Raw genomic sequence first — 24,149 nt, forward strand, 5'->3', positions numbered from 1 at the left:
CGCTTGTACTGACAAGGATTAGGGTTGCCTGTCCAACCTTGTGGGTTTTCTCAGGGTGCTCCAGTTTCCTCCTACTGCGAAAAACCCCAAGCAAATTTTTAAACAAAATTGAACCATATGTTAGTCTTGAAATGATCTGATTTGTGTCAAGTGGACGCTAAACCCCATTTTTCTCTCTCTAAGTTAGTAATTTGTTTGTGTAATTATGTTTATGCATTATACTTTAGAGATGTTGAGTAATCTTTGGAAAAATGTATTTTAAAAACAAAGAATACAATTACATTAATCTTCTCCTAAGTAAATTGAGGCTATTTATTAACAAGATTATGAATACGTATGTAACTGCAAATCAAGTTTGTTTGGCCTTACATTTGGGTAATGCTGATGTTTACATTTTAATTTACATTTATAAAAAGTCCTCTCTTTACAAAGGTGTCAAATTACAAAATCTTAATTTAGAATGAAGTAGGAGTGCATGGCTGAGAATTTTGCCCTGGACATCGGTTTTTAAATATGGCCACATGGAAATGTGTTCATATATTGGCGTCGCCCTGTACGTATGCATGTACATCTGTCCGTTGACCACAATTTCTTGTGAACACTCTACAGACTGCCTTTATCATCTGATTGTTTTGAAATTGATGTATGCTGTTTACATCAGTGAGAGGAAGAATCCTATTTAATTTCAATGATTTCCGTTAATTTCTTCTGAGTTATGGCCCTTGTGAACGCTCTAAAAGTTACCATCCGACCTGTATGGAAGTTATATGCATCATTTAAATTAGTGAAAAGAAGAGTCCTATTGAATTTCAGCAATTACCGTCAATTTTGTCTAGAGTTATGGCCCTTGTTTCACTTTGTTGAACGCTCTTAACAACAAAAGTTATCATCCGATCTGTATGAAGATTATATGCATTATTTAAATCGTAAGATGAAAGATCCTGTCAAATTTTAACAATTTCTGTAAATTACTTCCAGAGTTAAAGGCCCTTGTTTCAGTTTGTAGAACCTTTTGAACCCTCAAACGATGGAATTTATAATCTGATCTGTATCAAATGGTCTTATATAGATGCCCCCCCCCCCCATTACCTACAAATGAATAAATATGTGACATCCCTTATCAACCACTCAGGCGATTTAGCTGCTGTGGGATATGTTATGTTGCCTGGACACCTATCTTTGGTATTTGTTTGAGAAAACAAAGATTTCTCTTGATTCCTTCATGAGCAGAAGTTTCAGTGACTTTTTACCTTGGTTATCATTCTCAATCATTATATGAATACATCAAAACATTTTGATTAGTCGTTATTCTCTTTCGAACCCCATAATTGCTTTACGTTTCCTACATTCTTCCACAATTTGAAAAGAGGGTGTTTGAAACATGGGTATTTTGACAACAAAATTTTGTAATTAAAGGAGACTCCGCGTTTAAATTGGAGTGCACGTCTATTATTCGATTATGTAATAAAAAGGTCAGTATTTATCTAGCTAAGAATCTTTATGGACACGGCAAGATATTAACTCATATCAAATGATACAAACATTGTACAAAATATGTTTTTCAAATACTAAAGTGTAAACTAAAGGACAATACCATACTATATACCTTTAAATAACACTCCATACATACGTCGGTATATTAATCATTGGAATGTGAGTTACATAGGGTGAAAAAAGTTATGTATCGGATCAGGTGATTGATTATTGATGAGTATCAGATAACTAGAAATAGATTGAGCAAATAAATATTAGACTCGCTGCTCATCGGAACATTTATCACTGCTGTGCTGTTGTAGTCATGTCATGTTTGATTTATTGCACAGTCGCAAGTGTGTTAATATTGTTATAACAAGTGAACAACAAAATGAGCAGGACTGCATGTGAATACAGATGTGATATGTTTATTCAAATTTTGAACTGATGTTAGATTTTTAAAATTAGTTTTATCATTATAAAACATCCTGGATGTTACAACACAAGCTTTGTTTATGTATCAAAATGTTTGATTATTGATCTGTAGCATTTGTTGGATCTCCATCATGGTGACATCGGTTAAAAATGTACATTTTATATTGTGTACTCTCCATTTATGTCAACATTGAAATTAGTTAATATGATATTCACTTGTTTACGTCCAAATGTTGGTTATCTTGGTCCCAGGTGCCGAATAGATAGTAGTCTAACATGCGGTTTAGATCATAAGGCCTGTTTTCATCGATTTAGGTACTGAGGTTTCAATCCCAGGCTTGTACTTAAAAGGGGGTAGGATCCTCTTGCTGACCATATGGATTTTCACTGGTTTCCACCCATTGCTAAAGATCCCCTCATATAAATTATTGAAAAAAAATATGCCATTTGTTAGTCCCGAAATGACTCTCTCTCTCTCTCTCTCTCTCTCTGTATTTGGAGGATGGTGGAAGTCGAGATCCAGTGTAATTAATTGTGCCTAGTAAATCTACATTGCTTAATTATTCCAAATGTTTGTTAGCTTTTGATATTTAGCTTTGTCTGAGTGGGTGTGTTGGTACCTTTGTTAAATTTGTATTTGGAAGTGTGAAAAATGTAACTTGTTGCCATGGCTGACGGGAGCAATCATTTTGAAAAGGTTAATCATTATATCTTGGTCTGGTGTCTTCAGTACAAGATATCTGTCAGCTATATTTTCAGTAATATTTAGTTTGGGTTTAGTTAATTTATTTCTCTTTTTTATGCATTTTAATCTTGTTCGGACTGATTTTAACAGTCTTTGATTTTTACTTGGAAGTTATTTTATTGTGTAACAACCAAACTGAGCAGTGTGTTCGAAGTTTTTTCCAATGTTTTATCAGTCTGATGGAGACATTGTTTTAGTTTTGGATCAATTACAGGTGTTTATTGCAACAGATATTGTTTTCCTTGTTGAAATTATTTCTGTCTGAACTTACAGTTATTTCAATCCATGTAATGTTATTAGACGTTTTAGCATCTTTTGGGGGTTATGGTAGTTAATTGGGCAGGGAACTGGCAGCTGAGAATATCTATTTGGATTTTTCAAGACAACCTTTCACTTGACAGAGGTTGGGGCTGATTCACTAACGAGAAAAGTGTGGCTAGATGTTTTATTTGTTGTGTGCATGTAAAAGAACCTATGACAGTTGGAAAACAGAAAAAGAGTAGGCAGAAAAAAATAGCATTGCATGGCAGAAGTATTGTGTTGGACCCTGGTTGAAAATATTGGCATTATAAAATAATGTTCAAGAACCTCTAATTAGCAGCATAGTACATAATACGAGTGGAGTATTATTCAGTCCATATGATATTGTTGAAGATGGTAATAATGTAGATTTAGATGGTCGTCTGTGAATACTGTGTAAGTAATTAATAGTAGAATGTATTCCATTGTGTATGATTGTTAATATAATTACCAGTATATCGCAGAGTTTCTACTGGTATTACAGTATCAATACTGATTCAGTTTGAGTTATAGACTTGGTTTACATGGTCAACATATTGTGAAGATAGAATCATGATGTACATTATATGTATATCATTTTCAGGTATATCTTGGCAGCTATAACTAAATTCTTTATGTTAGATTGTTTCAAGTTTTAAAAATAGTGGAATTAATTTTGGATGGATCAATCTGATTAAAAATCCTATTTCGTTTTGTTTTTTATAGTTCAAAATTTATTTCGTTTACTTATCTTTACTACACTAGGATCTGGAAGAGTTGCTATATCACCGGCGTTCTGGTTGAAGTGAGGGATTAGCCAATGAAACAGTCTGTTATATCAACGCTGCTTGATTAATCAATTGTCTGACGGCATAAGGTCAAAGCTGCTTGTGCGATTGGTCAGATCTTCATGTAGTGTAGGCCATCGAAAGTATAAAAAAACAAAACGAAATATACATCTGTATTTTAATCAGATTGGATATTGATTTATTGGAATTGGTGCAGACTCTATATATTGTTGAATCGGATAATTTAGGGTACTGATTTACTGTTCACATCACACTGTATTGAATCATATAAATTGCAATACTTACTATAAATTATTCTATAGCTTTTACAGATTTCAAGTAGTTTTGTTATATTTGAAATTGTAAGAAAAGAAAGGGGATCTCCGATTTGTTGATTATGGTTAAATTTCTGTTGATTTGGTCCATCTAGTTTTAATGTTACGGTTGGGACCGTTATTTATATCACACCTGAGGGAAGATGTGACCACTGTCTCATGAACAGCCAGTACAACTATGGGATTTATATCATGTCAAAAGTCTAATGGTTTTTAAAGCTCTGCAATCTTGAGTATTGATTTTACCATTGTCTACTTTCTGTGTAGACTGAATTGACTAAAAGCAGTGATTTCTGGTCTGTTTTTGTTTTATTCGTTTATCTTATGATCTATGATTGGACTATAATAAAGTTGTCTATTTTGTGATTGAATGATCTTGTGGTGCCAGAAATAGTAAAAGTCATCTGTTAGATTGTAGAAGAAGTAAACATATCTATATTTAAAAATAATCTGGAATTGAAGAAATTTTGCATTTAACAGTCTTGTTGTTTGTTATGTGTAAACAGAAAATAGAATAATCATTTTTTAAATGGTTTCTTATTTCTATAGTATTTTTTTTATCTGCGCTTTTCTTGTACTTTGGTTTTTTTATTTTTTTTATTTGATTTGATTTGAAATAAATCTAAAATCTTCTTCCCAGGAAGTTTTCAAGTTTGATATAGTGTTTTAAATTTTATTTTACATTATGTTCACAACATTGCAGATGAACCAGTAGTTGAAACTGCCATGCAAATATAATGTCAAGCCGAATGATATGATTTGACAATTGTTAAGTTTATTTATCAACAGCAACATTGATTGATGCCGTAAAAATTATGCTTTTTGGACTATGCAACATTCGATTTACATTTCAAAATCTTGTCGATGTATTATGAATTAAGAAAGGGAATAAAGAAGACAAACATTTGTAAAAAATTTTATGTGACTCTTTTCTTTGGAGTAAATTCTTTGTTATTATAATAAGAGCTTGTGTGGTCAAATACGTAAGTGACGAGTATGGTAAAAATGAAAGTGAAAAATTCTTTGGATGGGCTTGATGCCTGGTATGATGAAAAGGTTAGAAGGAACAGTACTCCTGATTGTCTATTAAGGAATCGTTCAACAAATAGCAGATTATCTTCCCCAGGTAAGTACCTATATAAACTTTTTGTAGAAGAGTTTGCTATTGTAGAATCTTTTATTTCAGAAATAAAAAGTAATGTGATACTTACACCTTTTGTCTTTCCCTTGAGAGTCATTTTGTAACTTACATTGGATTATGGCTTTGTCTTCTTATAATAAAACATGTACTAGTGGTATGTGTAATGAAATTTTTTTTCAACCTAGATATCATAAAATTTACTTTTATTACAACAGATCTAGCATTTAACGAAGAAGTTCCAGCCTGTGTGAAAGACTTATATTAACCTTTATCATGGTGCTGTAAACCTCTGTGATACTGTTTCCTATAAATGCAAACTTTCACTTTCCATATGTGGGAAAGGCCTGGATAACCTTATATATCTATTGCATGAGATATATAGGTATTGTGACTGTCAATGACATATAACCGATATATGCTATTCTAACAACTATATGGCATTTTAGGGTCAGGGTAGGGTACCATTCACATCATGATACTGATTTGGATCCATATACAGACCAAAACATTTTAAGAGTAAGAGTGTTTGTGTAGTGAAAGGGAGGCACAGTGGCATGGTTCTTTTAAGGATTGAATAAAACATTGATACAAAAGAGGACCTAAACACATAAAAATATGCAAGGAGTTGTAAACTTGATATTAATTTTATATGAATTAAGATTTAAAACAAAGTAGCCTAAAGCGGCAATCTGGTTAAAACACAGATCCTATTTCGTTTCGTTTTTATAGTTCAAAATTTCATTTTACTTGTCTTTACTACACTTGGATCTGGAAGACTTGTTATTTAACTCGTGTTCTGTTTGAAATGAGGGGTCAGCTAATCAAATGGTCTGTCGAATCGAGTGTTTGACCTTTTTTGCCCGGAACTGTGGGTAATCCACTAATAACATCAAAGCTGATTGGTTAATCAAATGTCTGAAGTCATAGGTCAAAAGTCGGTCTTTTGACCCCTGACATGACCTATTGCTATAACTTGTCAGATCTTCATGTAGTGTAGGCAATCGAAAGTATAAAAAAACGAAACGAAATATAGATCTGTATTTTAATCAGATTGCCTAAAGCGGTGTTTACACGATACAACCAATCCATACAACTGTCGCATCCGACCAACTCATCAGACAAATGGTTGAATGGATAACTTGTTGAATGGATAGGGTTAGTTCTATTCTCAACTGATGCAATAGCCAATCAAATTGCATTATATTAGACAACATTATATGGTGCATGATGTCATATCTGACTTGGCAACCTGAATTTCTGATTAAAGATGTTTTCTTCTGTCGCTTCGAGTACTTTGACGTCCTTTAAAATGGATTCTAAACAGAATCAGAATATCTACAAAGCATGGACTTTTTGGAACCTGCGCCATCAAAACGATACAAAGACGGGGATGAGAAGTGTTGCTTTAATGGCATTTTTTTGAGTTATTAAGAAGGAACATAATGGTGCCATGCAATGAACAGAACCATTGTATCGTGTAAACAGTCATCCAATATGTCCGACAATTGTATGTATTGGTTGTATTGTGTAAATGCCGCTTAAGTAGACTATTCTAGACATTTGAGGTTGACATCAAACTGGTTCCGAAAGAGTATAATAATGTAAAACAATTTAATAAGTTCATTCTCGAAATACCTTACACTATTCTAATTGTTTGAATGGGTATGAATAAGCATAGTATTTATTGCTTGATGGTTGATGATCATTAAAAAGAAACAACTATTTCACATAAGCTGACTTACTATTTAGGTCAAGTACTCATTCGAGTGATATTTTTCATAAATGTCGATTCTGAAGTATTTAGCTTTTACTGGCATACATAATTAGTGCAACCAGTTACCAAAAAGTATATTTTCTGTGGTAACATGGCAATATAATGTGGCATAAAATTAATTACAATTTTTACAACCAATTACATTGATAATTAAATGCTACACTAAACAACAATCTGTTGGAGATTAGCTGTAAATTGAATACAGGAAAGCAACTACTTAAGATATATAAAAATCGATAACTGCCATTTAATTAAATATTCACAGAGGCATGGGGCGGTGGTATTAAAAAAAACCCCATAAAATAGCAGATCAGAGAGAAAACCTGTTATCTTTTAACCACCAGATTTCTAGCTTTGAATGGGCTGTTTTTCGAGTATTTTTTTCTTTCAGTGAACAATTTTTAGCAGTTTCTATGATGAAATCGCAAGGAACATCACAAATAACTTTTTAACCCAAAGAGTTTAAATCCCAAAGAATGGAGTTTATAATGTCCCATCATTATAATACATTTGTAATTTTGAGACAAACATGTAATTTTCATTTTAGTGGTTGCATGCATGCATGCCCCGGAATAAGCGTCCGGACCTAGATAATGTTGGACGAATTGACCCCTTTTGACAGGTTGAATTGCCGACTGAGTTCTTGTTGTTTTGGTATAATATTAAATAATATACATAAAGTATTTGTCTGTCTGAAAATCTGAAATTGTCCGGCTGCAAATCAGTTCAGCCTGACATTATATCAGACTGAACCTTAGTAGTTATTTCAAGGCTTGGAATGAAGCAACAGAAATGTTTTTGCTGGCACAGCAGCATTTCCACCACTGTTGAAATTATTGCCAGGGGTTCTTTTATGTGCACACCAATGTGTACATATGTGTGTCTAATTTTGTGTCCCATCCCATCTTTGTTCATGTTTGTTCCCCTAGCTGTGTTGCAGAATTGTGTATTTCAACTAAATTTGGTAAGAAAGTTGTACTGTTTAACATCAATTATTGGCGCAAGACTAGGAGCATGACAAATTTAATGGGGGTAATGTAGCTTTTGTGATCCGATACGACGTGTGCGATTGGGTTAGATTGGATAGAATTGAATTGTGTTCCAAAGCAACTGTGAATAAAGCCAGTTGCAGTTAGTAGCACATGTTTTACTCTCCTGCAGTAACACATACATATTTTTAGAAATTTATGTCCTTACCTTAGACGATAGCGTTGCTATTTTGTACTAATCACATGGCCTTCATGTGATTCCTTTGACCTTAGTTTGCTGGCAGTGATGTCAGTTGCATACGGTCGAGTCGATACAAACACCCGCTTATTCCAGGTGCAAGTAGTGATATGTACTTGCAACTAATTAAACATGTGCAGTTGATAGCAGTCAGCAATTCCAGTTGCACACAATCGCATCACAAGGGCGACAAAAGCAGGGATTTAAACATTTTGACTTTTAATTTGACATATTTTGGCTATCGGTGTCCGAAAACTTTACCAAAAGGACTTTATCAACAAACTCTAGATTGGTTTTATATTTTAAAAGTAACATTGACTGGCTTTATATATTGTATCTTATAAGTTATATTTTATTGATCATAATCTATAAATTTGGATCTTGAATAATCTTTATTGATCAGAATTATGTTTAGATTCTTGACTCAAATAATTGTCACTTTCAGCTGTGGTAAATTAATCCCATTGCTTTAAGTATCTCAGCCCTGCAGTACTATATAATGAATTTAGATCATACATTGAATTGAAGATAGCAGTTAAGAAGATTTTGAAAAGAACATGAAATATTGTTACTGAGGTTACTAATGTCATAAAAATGGCTATATTTATTTCTTTGGGCATAACATTGTTCAAAATCTTAGAAAAATAGGTTTAAGTATCAGTATGCAATTTTGGGGAGCGATTTTCAGTTGTAAGGTGCGCAAGAAAAAAAAAAACTTTCAATCAGGATTCTGGCACTCGACAAGTGCCTTTAAATACAATGACTAAAAACAAAACCACCCTTTCTCTTTAATTTCAACCATTATTGATTAGAATTAGAATCTAATCTTCTGCTCTTGATTCTCAACTCTACAGCTCTGTAAATTAAAATGACTTGTTCATTAATTTTCTTTTGTATGGCTGATAGTGAATGGCATATGGATTTTTCTACCCAGTCAATAATTGTGAATCTGTCATAAATACATCAAAAAAGTAAATTTCTTTTGATGGGTATTGTTCAATGGGAATTGGTTTATTTTTATGTCTCGAAGAGGGAAGCTAAAATGTTGTTAAGAAAGCACGAGAAATCTCTTGTGTCCTCTAAGAATATATAGTCTTTCAAGGAATTTCTTACATGGACATTCTATGCAATATTGGAATAACCATAAAATTATATCTCTATCCCCTTACGTACTGTAAATTGACATGAAATATAAAAGTATAGCTATGTCTCGAAAAATAAAAAGAGAGCATCCATAAAAAACCCAGATTGCCATCCATTGATACTGGTCACCATATCCAAAGGAAAACTTGGATGCTTTCAAGAAATCTGCTTTCAATTTTTACAAATTTTTCTGGACACATAATATATCTCTGGACCAGAAATCCCTATATTGCTGAAAATAAACAGGATTCGTCACACAATTTGGAACACAATAATCCTGCTTCTAATTGAGGTAGAATGTTCAAACTTGGTGTAGGTTTTTATAAGGTGAATGCCTTGACTGAGATAATGACCTTTTTGTCCTTAGGTTCAGCAGATGCTTTTTTGATGCTTTAGCCCAAAATAGTTTGATTCTAACTGAAAGATTGATGATATTCGTAGTTGTATCCTGTGTAATCTGTTCATATGAATATTGATGTTGATCTTCATATTTTTAATTTTGATTATATAGAATAACTTATTTTTCCTTTTATCACTATTAGTGTACCCGTTTATTAGTAGGGTTCCACTAGCTTGCGTGCCCTTTCATAACTAATTTACCTAATACTATGTCACCACACAAGAATAGTGTCAAAATAAAGCCAGTGCCTAGAAGGTTCGGGTTGGCATGTTGACATACAGAGTTTAAAATTTGGATGCATAATTAACAGCAAAATAATGATAATTTCTTATGGATCAACATTCAGTGAGGGTTTCTGGAATTTTGTGGACAGTACCAACTGAGAAATCTAGAGTTTCAAATTTCAAATAGAGTTCCTTTTTGTGTTTTACAGGTCAAGGGCATGGGGAAGAAGGATCAGCTGGTACAACTGGTTATTCTCACAGTGCTGTAGATTTATCTGATCCCAGGACACCAACACCATCAACCAGCACGGATCAACCTCTATTTTTACAAGTACCAGGTAGGAACACGTGAAGACATTTGCCACACTGGGTGATACGAAGCTTTAAGAACATTCATTTAGGTTGATTCACATTCTCAATACTCAAAATACAGGAAACGTGAACTTATCACTTTAAAATATAACAAGAAATGGGGAGGGGGAACAGCAACACTCGCTTAAAATAGTATCAGAAGCTGGACAGGCTTGTAGATCTGTGTTGCTGCTGGATCAAACGATGTCAGCGGAGAGAGTAGACATAAAAAATCAATAAGGGCAACTTTGCACTAAAATGGGGTAAATATTTAATCCAAATTAAATAGTGAAAACTCAGGCTTGTTGTGCCTTTTTAACATTGTAAAATATTTTTGAATGTAATCCAAATTAAATAGTGAAAACTCAGGCTTGTTGTGCCTTTTTAACATTGTAAAATATTTTTGAATTGTGATATGTTAATACTATAATAGCCAGCAGTTTGTTATTGCACAAAACACTAATTTGTTATTACAGATCCTTATTATTATAATCATGTAGTACAACGAAGAAGACAATCTTTCGACGTTTCTGCCGATAGTATACGGTCAGCTAGAGGAGTGTTAGCAGTAAAAGTTAATACTCCTACCATGTAAGTCACAAATATTTTGTGTTTAAATGACTAGATCTCTTTGGTTTGGGTCAAACAAAAATACAGAAAAGTACTTTAAAAATGTGAACCATGTTTAGTCAGTTTGTACTATCCTACACACTAGGCATATACATGAAACAGAACTGAAGAATTCTCACCAAATTGTTTCAGATGTTTGTTAATTTGAGAAGCCACCAGTGGTTGAGTGGGCAAGGTAGGATTGTCATGGGTTTTAGGACAATATATTTTCTATATGATTATCAGTGCTGATCAGAAATATTACTGCCTGGTCACCCCACTCCCTCACCCCCCCCCCCCCTTCCTCACAAGAAAGAATAGTAACTCTGTATGTCAGCAGGTTGTGAAATGAGAGGATGTATGAAGGCCTGATGTTGTGTGCAATGGATTATGGCGCTATCGTCTAACTTCTAATCATGTATTCTTTGAATGGCATTCAGTAATTTCTACTGACAATATATAATTGAAACTTTTTTATTAGTTTCGTGTAGATGGCGCATCCATCCACGCAATTACTGAGAACACTAGATCATTGATATAAGCGGCTCATGCATTCGGAGTTATTTGGTTGACCAAATTGAACAAAGAAGCCTTTTGATTATCAACCATTTCCAAAAGCTATAAGCTTATAATTTTGTACTATAATATAAATTTGAAAGTTGTCTTTGAATAGTAATAATAGTATTAAAACAATATCAGCTCCTATCCCATGCAAAATTTTAGTTTTCTTAGGTTCAAAGTCAGCTATTGAGTACCTGTCAAATTCTATTTATACAAAAACGAACTAGTTTAGTAATATGATTAATGTACCAGGAAAATGAGGATTTTATTAATTCGGTGATTCAAAACCTTCAGTAATGCGCAGATTGGTCAACTCCAATCTGTTTCACAGAGGATTACGAAAGTCTTCTAATATCTCTGTAAAAGATGACTACCTTCAACACGTGACTTTTCATCATGCGGCGTCAATCATTGGCTCAATGGCGCGTGCATTGTTTACATAAACCTTACTGGTACGGGCGAAATGAAGCATTTTACTCATTTTAATACCAATTTACACTAAATAGGAAATAATTTTTAACTACAAATACGTCAAACGTCTTTATTTATTTTTTCTAATACATAAAAAAAAATGTTTTAGAATTCAATTTGTCGGAGGAAAAAAGTTAATATTTGTGACTCATTAAGTCGCATCGATGTCATCCTTATCAGTTATTGTCGCGGCCTAGCGAATATTCACTGCTGATCAGTGTGGGTCAACTCCAGATCAACCTACTAATCAAAGCCTGAAAATTCTGTATAAAAGACTTTGATCACTGATCTTAATCACAAAATTTCTAACTAAAATAATTTAAGAAAGTTAATGTTTGTTCGATTATCTTAACCCTCAACCAATAAGAAAGGAACTCATCCATATAATATACATAATTTAGTTTTAAGTTTTCATCAATAAAGCCAAAATAGATTGGGAGGAGGCGGGTTGGGGCACAGCTTCCTGAATCGGATATAGCCCTGGTTAATTACTGCTAATATTGTTTTATTAATTAGAACTATATACCTGTCATTTGGGAGCCACGGTGGAGGGTGGGTGTTCGATCCCTGCATTGAAAGTTCATCCAGATTTTCCGGCATGGTTCCCCCTTGTCATTGGTGCAGGAAAGGGGGCCTGGCAAGGCACAACGTATAGTCATTCGAATGGGATGAAAAAACAAGGTCCTGTGTACACATTGGCGTGCACATATAAGATCCTTTGGCAGTTGGAATTCGATGTAAGTGTGGGTCGTAGTGCTGCTGTCCGGGCAAAATTCCCCTCATAGCACACTGTATGGCATATGCCCGTCTTCATTAGCCCAGTCGGAGCAGAACAGTAGAACATTAAACCCTATTTCATTTACCTATTATTAAAATTGACCTAGCAAAACATAGTGTATAAAGAAACAGATCAGTAACAAAATGAGGCACAAAGTTGCCTGCCCATGAGTCCCATCAGTATTTTGTTAAATTTGGTTTTTGATGCAACCAGCATAATCTCCATTGAGCCTGTCAAAGCCTGAGGCTTTGATGTATAACACTAGCTACAGCATGCTAAAGATCCGCCGACATTTGGAATTCGAAATAAGAGCAGGTCGTAGAGCCGCTGTCAGGGCAAAATTTTCCTCATAGTAGTCATAGCACACTGTACTGCATGGGGTATATCCGTTGTCTTTTCTATCCGCAATGTAGTATTTTGGTTTAAAATTAATAATAATAGCTGTACAGAGCACACAGAATAATTGTTAGTACCAAAAAGTAACAGTTTTTATTAGCCAAAACCACACTCAATATCAATATATTTTTAACAACCGGTTAACCAAAGAACTCTGAATGAGCAGTGATAGCTCAGAATTATTGCGCATGCAGTGGGTGGGGACACCAAACAACGTCATAATGATGGTTGCTAAGGTAGATGTATCAAAATTCTTAATTTATTCAATGTTCATTCTAAAAAAATAAAGCTTCAATGAAGATGAAGAGTATAAATTTCTTTTCAATAATAGAAATAACATGAAATAGAATGGAAATTGCAAGATTATAAGCCCCATTTATGAGAAACAAATAAAGAAATTAGATTATACATTGTCTTAGATTAGAAATTGCATGAATAGAAGTTAGACAATAGCACAATAAAATTTTGAATCTAATATACTGCCATAATGGAGAACCTCTAAACAGCTATTCCTGAATATCCTTTGACTGGAGTGTATGTATAATTTTATCAAGGTTTATCATTCTATATCAAGAAGGATCTACGGTTTGAATTTTATAGAAGTCCTTCTGAACTCTGCTCCTGCATCTCAGATTTTGAATACTACATGTTAGGAACTGATCATGTTTTGATGAAATATTAAACCTCTTACCTGTCTTTTTCACACAAGTGAAAATTTTCTCACACAAGTGAAAATTTTCTCATCTAAATTTTATTTTAGAATATCAAATTTACAAAATCAAGTCAATTTCTTCTTTTCCATTACCATGGGAATATTATTCAATAGCATGACAATTCAATGGATGAATTTTAAATTTAATCTTTATAATATTCCAGATCTATAACTTTCTTGTGTAAAGATGCATTATGTAAGATCTAAATCTGCCTATTGCATGCTTTTTTTTTTTGCCTTCAAATATATAAATTATTAATCAGACATTTATTCATAATCAACTCTCTAGAACATTCGATGGCCTTCATTGTAAACGGATTAAAACACAATCGCCGTTTAATAATTTAATGCAAAAATGGATAATCAAGACTTTGTTTATTATCATAGCAATGGTTATTGACAGTCGAGACTATATGGTCATAACTTCTCCAAGAACAAAGTAATTTGGCTGAAATTTTGATTTTTATATGCCCACATTTTCATGTATGGTTATAACCCAAAAATCTTGCTTCCTTTCAATATTCACACATATCAGATGGCCCCTAATTGTACAAAAAATTGCATTTTTAGCTTGTGGTTCCTCTAGAGGCCACAGTTATTATCTGATTTTAAAAACTGTTTAAATATATCACTGTTACACCCTAATAATGGCAGAGTTCGAATTACATGAAAATCGGACCAAAACTGCCTGAGAGAATGGCCCGCACCCTGTATGCAAATAGTGTAATACATTTATATGTAATACCAAGGTTGTAGTCCCTCTAGAGGTCACAATTTTTATCCAATTTTGATGAAACTTAAAATATATCTTTATATTCCAAAGATCTGGATTCCTTTCAATACCTGCGCGTATCAGACTGTACTGGATTATAACCTCTGATTGTACTTAAAATCGTGTTTTTTTTAGTGTGTTCTCTGTCCATCTCTTGTAAAATGTGTTGATTGGGATTTTCCGGCGTGGTTTCCCCTTGTCAGTGATGCAGGACGCAGGTCCTGACTAGGACAGCTGTCTAGTCATTCGGATGGAACTAAAAACAGGTCCCGTGTACACATACGCATGCACATAAAAGAACCCTTGGCAGTTGGAATTCGATATAAGAGTAGGCCGCAGTGCCACTGTATGGCATATGCCCGTCTTCATCAGCCTAGTCAGAGCAGAACAGTGGAACGTTACATCTCATTTCATTTCATTTCTTGTAAAATGTGGGCGTAACCTGCATGGCAACCGCCTGTCTAATGATCTATTTCAAAACTATAATATCAAAAATGCCCAGCTCTGTATCTAAATCTCACATAATGCATCTTTAATAATTTTAAGTTTGATGGGTGATAACCTATAATCTATATTGATTGACATACCTCGGAATTTAATTTACTAACCTTGAATTAGCGAAAATGTTAAATTGAGTGGAATCAATAATTAATTTGGTCAGCCTGTAATTAGATTTCATCTTTGCTGAACACAATGAATCTTCCTTGTAATTCTGTTTTTATACTGGGGTAGGTAAAAGACGTTGAGTAAACCGTGTTGATAATTTTATCAAGTTATTGCAGTGTAGACATTTTGTACAATAAAGACAACATCCTTCAATCAAACCTCAAGAACTAGAACCTAAAGCCAAATAAATTACTGGTAGTTAATCAGGATCTTGACAAATAGCCTCACATAAGTCATGTTTTGTTTTTTTAATTCAAAAATATTAAAACTTGGCCCACAGAGCTTTTGGGAAAATCAAACAAGTATGTTTTATGTCACCGAACAACTGAAGTCAAATAATTGCGTTGTAATAATTGCACTTCTAACTCTCAGTGTGCACTTTAAAGAACTAAGAACTAAATCTGCCTATGGGAAGTCCTTCTTTTTGGCTTCAAAATGAGAGAGAGAGAGAGAGAGAGAGAGAGGTATGTTTAATTCCACTGGACACAAACTAGGTCATTTCGGGACTAACACATGGGAAGGAGGAAACCGGAGGACCCGTAGAAAACCCACAAGGTTGGACAGGCGACAATCACATACAACTGGGGAATGGAAACCACGCCAGTTGACTCAGTGACAGACCTTATGATACAGCCCCCCGGCCCCCGCGAATAAAAATTAAATGGACAGTTGAGGCTAATTCTCGGTTGTCAAGTAGCTACAATAATGAATGATCTACGTCCAACTTCAGCTCTTGATCTAAACCTTACATAATGAATCTTTAAACTCATTTCAAAGAAAATCTTGAGTCCCTGTGTGCAGTGGACTTTAATTATATTAGATCAGGCAATTCTGGGTTTGAGACGGTAATGATTGAATAATGATGGTAATTATGAATATTTGATGCAGAAACAGATTTTAAAGAATTTTATTAACATTCAATTTATTCTCTCAAATATTCAGTTTTTGAGAAACTGTTTTGTATTCAGAAAATGATTTATATTCTTCAGCCATGTAATCATGGTTATTATCAGGGGAATAATAGTCACAGACATGCTTATGGAAAGAATACTAAATAGAGAATGCATATTACAACAAATTTAAACTAATTATTTAAGGAGAGCCAAACCCCTTCAGGAGGTGGGAGTAACTTCTCGCGCACATGCTATACTCGCATGAAATTTTATTTGCGATAAAGATTAAGATTTAAGTATTCCACTCTTCACTATTTGTAACATAATTACTTATTTCCATTCAAACTGTGATGATATGTGTTGAAAATTTTGCAATTAAACATAATTTTACTTGTGCAAAGCCTTGAATAGTGTATCAATTGTAGCCACGAATAAGAATTAGCATGGCTACAAATATTGAAGCTAGGCTTCCAATATGCCTTTCATCACCACTGTCATTCCGGACGTCCATCCACAATTAGTTCGTGGACAATCTACAAGAGTCAACAGATCACAATTTTTATTCTAAGATTTCAAACATCAAATGTACAAAAGGTCAGAGATGTATCCCCGAAAACCTTCTTATCTTGGCTCACCACTATAACTTTTGTTATAAAGGGGAATATGAACCCAAACGACAAGAATCTTACATTATACATATGTACTACTATTGTTTTCACATTCAGCCAAAAGATATTGAACAAAACATTCTTTTATTATTCTTTATTAAACTAATATAGTCACACACATAAATAGCTTTTCCTTTTTGAATTAAAATGAATAAAAATCCTAGTATTGAATTACTAATATTACAAGAGAACTCTGCCAAATTACAAATATTACCAGAGAACTCTGCCAACAAATGACAAGAAGGTCCACTTCTAGGGAAGAACATTGGAAAATGAAGTCATATCTTTGGAATGGACACTAATTAAACAGAGTCTAGGCCTAACTGCCATTTGCTGGAGTTCTTAATCTCTATTGTAAATTTACTCTCCTAGAAATTTTTTTTTACCAATGAATAAGCAGAAGTCAGCTTGTTTAATCCATTGGCAGCTCAAATTGGAAGACAATGAGGCAGATAGGCTTTCAAGGCTAAATTTTCACATTGCACACATAACCATAGAAAAATAAAATACAGTGTTAGCATCAAAATGGCCTAAGCTATATGTTAATGAGACATTACACCCCACTGATTTCTTTTCAAATGACTCATATCAATTATTTGTTTTAAAAAATGGGTTATTTCCCTTTAGTCATTTTGAAAGTTGGGTCAACCACGCTGAAGAAAATCTTGAAAACTACTGTATACCACTATATACAACAACCCTATATATATATATTGTTGATTAAAATTTGCAAGGTGCAATGCAATTCATAACAAAGACTATGAATGGTGGGACTTAAAATGTTTCTGTTCGTCTGTCCGTCGCACACAATAACTCCCCTTCTAATTGAGGTAGAATGTTTAAACTTGGTGTAGGTGTTTATTAGGTGAATGCCTTGACAGTGTTCAATCCTGCACATTTTCTACTAATTTGATTGGTTGAGAATTTGGAACATGATTACTTTGGTTGTAATTCTAACTTATGGAGAGTCGTGATCGAACATTGACTGAGTTCGATCGTGAACATTTTCTGCATAGACCAAGATTAGATAATCAGTTTGTTTGTTTGATACTTTCAAAAAGATAAATTTGCAATTAATTAGTATGTGTCATCTATTTATTTTGGGATATCGGCAGGGGACATCAGCCTCAATGTTGGCTTGTTCACTGTCAGTCAGCCCTCCGGTCTTCATAAGCCCAGTTAAATAGAGATAGCTTTGGACTTTTGGAGAGTATCACATTTATAGTATGAAGAGATAAGCCCTCATGGGCCGCCCTATTTAATGTTGTAAAGATTTGTTTCTGTATCCATAACTTAAGATTATATTAAATAATAGAAGTTATGACCTGCCAATTGATTACTGGATATCAAACTGTTCATGTAAATATTGAGAAGTTGAAGACTAAAGGGAGATAATCCCTGTTACAGCTTTTTCCTTCAAAAATTTTGTTTAGCATGATTATAAAGTTTTAAATTTCCAAAAAATTATTTTAATATCCCTTCAATTTGGAACCCATATTGGTGTCTAGATCTTTATTCTAAACATAAAAGAAAATTTGGAATCACACAGATTTAGAAATAAAAGGTAATTATGGGTTTTTAAAAATATATTCTGTCAGATTGATCTTTTGCAGATCTAAATTTTATTTATAAAATAAGTCAATGATTTTAATGGGGTATGAGCATATTGCTGGGATAGCAGGGTGTAAAATCTATTATCACCTTTAAATGACAACCTGTCAAACTTTGGGGTTTTAAAAGTATTTTGTTAAAGAGGTATAGCTATTATCAGAGCATATTCACCAGACAAAAGGGATCAGTTTTAGAATGATCTCAAACTATATTTCTATTCCTGAAGTGCTTGTATTAGAATTCTTGTTGCATGATGGTTAACTAGTTTTGTTTAATAAAGTATATTTCGCAAACTGATCAGCAGTAAAAATTTGCTTGGCAGCCACTATCACCGAGTTAATTAGCTTTTTTCTTCTCCAAATTAAATTTGAGAACAATTTTTTAAATTATTAACAAAAAAGGGTGTAGGAAATAAATCTGGATAAAAAATATTTCCTATTTAGTGCATACTGATTCAAGGCATGAAATGAGTAAACAATCGGCGCTGTATGGTGTGATGTCATAGACCTATACTGCATATAACTTAAAGGCCTTCGTATTACCGCTGTGGAACAGATTGTATATTTGGTATTGATCCATTTGCAAGATAATTATTATATATTATTACCCAGACCATAATTTAAGAACTATTATTATTATAATATGATATATACATATAACAACTGATCCAGTTACTAATTAATATGTTGACATCTGCTTTCAACTACTGTAGCAATATGAAGACTATTATTATAACATGTAGGCCCAACTGCTCATTTATTGACATCACATCTTGTTTATTTGTTTATCGACAGTTACTTTAATAACATTACATTAGGCCTGCTTATTTGTTTATATTGACAGTTACACTATAAGGCCTGCTAATTTGTTAAAAAATGAAATAATTTGCACAACAGTGCTGGGATTCAACAAAGTATTGTCTTATTTGCAAGCCAAAATTTAATGATAAAGTACTTTTAATGAAATTTGTTTGATGACAGATCGAGCATGGTAGAAACTAATAAATAATAAATAGTTTTAAAAATGCAACAGTATGACTTTTTATCATCACCTTTGAGAGTGCATGTAAATTTTTTGTTGTAATATAATAATGGAATGGGGTTATGGTTGTTGTATTTACTATGGTGAATGATATCAGGCCAGGAAGTAACAATTCAAATTTTCAGGTACAATAATTAGAAAATTATACCAGACAGTATTGACTTGTATTTGATATGATTTTATAATATCAGTAAACCACATACAAAGTCAAATCTGTACCTGGCATAATGACTTACAGTAGGGGAAGTGTTTAATGAAAAACAGTTTATTTCCAGGCTTGATTTTGTATAAGTTGTATTAATATGGTGAATGATATATTATTGTATATTATGTTTAATAAAGACCCAATATTCCAAAGGCAAATACAGAATATTCAAATCAATCAATGCTAATAGAGAAGTTACGGCAGTCTAAAGTTCACATGACTTTTTATTGACTTTACGTTAGTATCTTTATTGTTACTGATGCCGAAAGAATAATTCATTTCAAAATTGCAGTTAACCTAACTGGTATATGTAGGGTGGGGTTATTTGTGGTACCGGTAATCTTCAAAATTACTATCTAAAGTACATTTTTCAACTCTTTATTATGTTAAATTTAAATAAGGAAAATAAGCCTTCTGGCACATTGAGGCTTTAATATGGTGAATGTTTTATATATAATATTGCATGTTGTTATATTATTTGATTTATCAGTATCATGGAGAAATGGATAGCGGGCAGACGGGCTAGTTTACCAGTCGTCAGGTGGGTAAATAGTGAAAAAAAAACCCAAACCCTTTTCTATTCCCAGGTCTGAGCAACACCCTCGGCATACAATATTTTTTCTGAAATAAAATTGAGACCCTCTATATTTGTGTCAAAACTATAATTGTCGATTTTGATTGCATTTTATATTGGTTTGTTTCTGTCTTTGTTCAAAATTTCAGTGGGGGTCAAAAAAAAGAGTTGAATTACTAAATCGATGTGCAGGATTGTAGATTATTATTATTATTAAAGAAAAATAAAACAATCCAAGAAACTAACGGGTAATAGACTATTTGGTGTCATAGGCTAAGATCTCCAAAGCACTAAAGCCTCTTGAACATTATTAATCCTTCCATTACATGGAGCCTGGTCCCCGGGTCATCAGGCAATACACTGATTTTCCTTGGGACCCAGTTTGGGCCTAGCTTAGCTTACATATAGTCAGGGCAGCTAACCCACTTTTAATTGATATACTTTTGTTTCTTTGTGGATTATTGTTCTATAGTGTCCCCACAATTTTTCTAGGGTGGGTGTGTTCATATCGCCCTTGGGGAAACTTAGAACTCAAATATGGCGAGAAAAATAATAATAAAATTTGCTAGGGGGTCTGTTTGGTAAATCGATTTCAGATTCGTGCTCAGCAGCCTCGAAAACATATAAATAGATATCTTACATGCCTTAATAGTGACAAAATCAAATTTTTATATTTTTCTCGCCATTTTTAGCTGCCATCTTGGATTTCTGAGTTTCCCCAAGGGTGACATGAATATATCCCCACTAGAAAAATTGTGGGGACACTATAGAACAATAATCCACAGAGAAAAATAGGATATCAAATAAAAGTGGGTTAGGAGAAAAATGCCACTTGACACCCGGACTAATAGACTATCAATAACCACAGTAAACAGGAGACCACAATCACTGAAAGTGAATTGTAATTACTGGGACTTGGTTACCGGGTCATCACACACAACTTCAGATGTCTGTCCAATTAGATAGCTATGTAGAAATAGGTTCAGTATGATTACCATACTGTAGATATCTGTAAGTCACCCAATTTGCTCAGGCCTGTCAATAGGAACTATTCCATCCTTTTCATCCTTCTACTGCTCTCACAATAAATTGAAGTCATTTTTTTCACGTAGTCTGCACAATACTTTGTAAATTACTTTGTTTATCAAATTTTGTACTTTTGTTTAATTTCCATACAGCATAATTAATTATATCAGAAATAGTATAACCACAAAATAACCTCATCATTATGATTTTAATGTGTAATAATTATAACTGTAAGATTATTGGGCAGTATAGATAACTAACCTCATTATTTTTGTAAATTTTGCTTTTATTATAAAGATTAAGATAATACAACTAACCTGCTTATATCTAAGAGTTAACTTTCCAGCATTTCCTGTACTTGAGGTCACATGAATGCTATGTCATCATTGTTATTTAGATATTTAATTCAACTGAAATGCTCAATTTTTGGGGCTGTAATGAGTACATTTCTAGAAATTATAAATTTGTCAATTCCTTTGATATATATATATATATGAAATATCTATTGAATAGGTATTTTTAGATATTTCATAGACAAAAACAGCAATTTCCATTAGTTTTAATTGTATGCTAAACACCAGTATACTAAAATATCAGTTTGAATAGCTTTCAATATCTACTAACATTCAAATATTTGTGCGAGCATTACAATTTACATATGAAGTAGCTGATGAGGCCAGGACAAATTATATTTAATGAAAACAAGTCCATAAAATAAAATAGTAATTAATTGAATTGTGAGAGCCTCTGATTTTTTTCAGGCTTCTTGATAACCTTGGTTAGTGGTTTCTCCTATTCTCACAATAACCTTGGCCTAATGCACATTTGGTTTGGTTGCACTTTCAATGTTTGGTTGTTGAAGTTTATTTCAGGAAACATAATTACTCCCTGAGTTATTGCTCTTGATCCCATTTTAAGTTATTTCTTCTATCATGAACGAGACAAACAACAGCCACAACTATAAATATTCTAGTGAGATACTTATATATTATTATACAAAAGAGCTTACTATAACACTGGGATGTTATATATGTCTGTGTAATAGTGAGACCCTTAATCGATTGGAAAAATCTTGTGGAAAATTTAAACACTAAAATTATTATCCAGTTGAAATTTATATGCAGTAATTATTTCCAACAAGGAAGCATATTGATTTTTAGTACTCCCTAAGTTATTGCCCTTAATCACTTTAAAGAAAACTTGTGTGTGCTGTCGAGTATGTTAGAGTTAGATTTACTTTTCGATTTTCTTTAGGTTTATACAGGAGATTAAAAAGTTGTTATCACTTATTTTTATTATCCTTGATCACCTGTAATTAAAAAATTTGTGCAACCACCACTGGTTAAAGTTATGTGATTGATTTGAAATTTATACACAGTGTATCTGTGCAGAAGATGATTTCTGATAACTGGTACAGCTAAAGTTATAATCTGATTACAAGTACATGTTTTGTATAATAAATGAGTCATTCCATGTCAAGTGAACCAGTGCTTGTCAGGTGACCTCCTTTGAATATAATGAAAAAAAAAAAATGTTATAGTTCATACAAACTTATGTAAAACTGCAAGGTTATATGACTCCATAATTAATATTGACTGAGATATCGAGTTAGACAATATTTCTGAAATTTTGGGGTTTGTAAGAAATGAAATGAAATGAAATGGGGTTTAACGTCCTACTGTTTTGCTCCGAACTGGGCTAATGAAGACGGGCATACGCCATACAGTGTGCTATGAGGGAAATTTTGCCCGGACAGCGGCACTACGGCCTACTCTTATATCGAATTCCAACTGTCAAGGGATCTTTAACGTGCACGCCAATGTGTACACGGGACCTCGGTTTTTCGTCCCATCCGAACGACTAGACAGCTGTCCTTGTCAGCCCCTCCGTCCTGCATCACTGACAAGGGAGAACCACGCCGGAAAATCTGGATGAACTTTCTCGGCCAATGCAGGGATCGAACACCCGACCTCCAGGCTAGCGAGCCAGCGCCTTACCCACTTAGCCACCGTGATCCCCGGGGTTTGTAAGAGAATATTATATAGATAAAGAATTCACCATCTAATTTTGCGGTACAAGTATTTTGAACTGTGTCTTAAGTGCCAAAAATTTATACTTCTAAATGAATGAGTTGGCTAGTGTACATAATTAGAGGATTACTGAAAAACTATTAAAATACAGGTTATAGAAGCTATGCATGGCCATGAGCTTGCTCTTATCTATTTTTGGCACTTAAGGTACTCCATACACAGTTGACAGTACTTGTTCTGTAAACTTTCATGGTGAATTCTTAATCTATGTAACATTCTCTTACAAACCCCAAAATTTCAAGATATAGAATGAATAAATCAGAACACCAAAATCGAGTCCTAGAATAGTAGTTCCAAAACTTGCGAAAGGGTACCCCTATTGGAAAGGTCATATCTCAGTCATATAACTTTGCAATTTTCCGGGGATCACATGGCTAAGTAGGTAGACACTGGCTCACTAGCCTGGAGGTCGTGTGTTCGATCCTTGTATTGGCCGAGAAAGTTCATCCAGATTTTCCAGCGTGGTTCCCCCTTGTCACTGATGCAGGATGGAGGGCCTGACAAGGACTGCTGTCTAGTTCTTCAGATGATACGGAAAACAGAGGTCCTGTGTATTCATTGGAATGCACGTAAAAGATCCCTTGGCAGTTGGAATTCGATATAAGAGTAGGCAATAGTGCCGCTGCCCGGGCAAAATTTCCCTCATAGCACACTGTATGGCTTATGCCCGTCTTCATTAGCCCAGTATAGGGGCAGATCAGTAGGATGTTAAACCCCATTTCATTTCATTTTCATTTTGCAATTTTACATAATATAGCACA

The 24,149-nt window shown here is 33.7% G+C and overlaps 1 protein-coding gene across 3 annotated transcripts in view; it reads left to right on the plus strand.

Annotated features, from left to right (window-relative positions):
- The window catches only part of LOC126813542 (transmembrane and coiled-coil domains protein 1), a 103,424-nt gene that overhangs the window by 49,797 nt on the left and 29,478 nt on the right, over nucleotides 1–24,149 (plus strand). Inside the window, exons 1-4 of one of the 3 annotated variants that reach the window (XM_050539158.2) lie at nucleotides 4,991–5,181; nucleotides 10,174–10,302; nucleotides 10,792–10,906; nucleotides 20,189–20,239. In XM_050539158.2, the coding sequence (XP_050395115.1) occupies nucleotides 5,052–5,181; nucleotides 10,174–10,302; nucleotides 10,792–10,906; nucleotides 20,189–20,239 (425 nt within the window). In that variant the 5' untranslated portion in view covers nucleotides 4,991–5,051. Of the gene's footprint in view, nucleotides 1–4,990; nucleotides 5,182–10,173; nucleotides 10,303–10,791; nucleotides 10,907–20,188; nucleotides 20,240–24,149 lie in introns of those variants that run through there. The other 2 variants (XM_050539161.2, XM_050539159.2) reach the window with 2 other exon arrangements.

Source organism: Patella vulgata, chromosome 1 (assembly GCF_932274485.2).
Source record: "Patella vulgata chromosome 1, xgPatVulg1.2, whole genome shotgun sequence".
Lineage (NCBI taxonomy): Eukaryota > Metazoa > Mollusca > Gastropoda > Patellidae > Patella > Patella vulgata.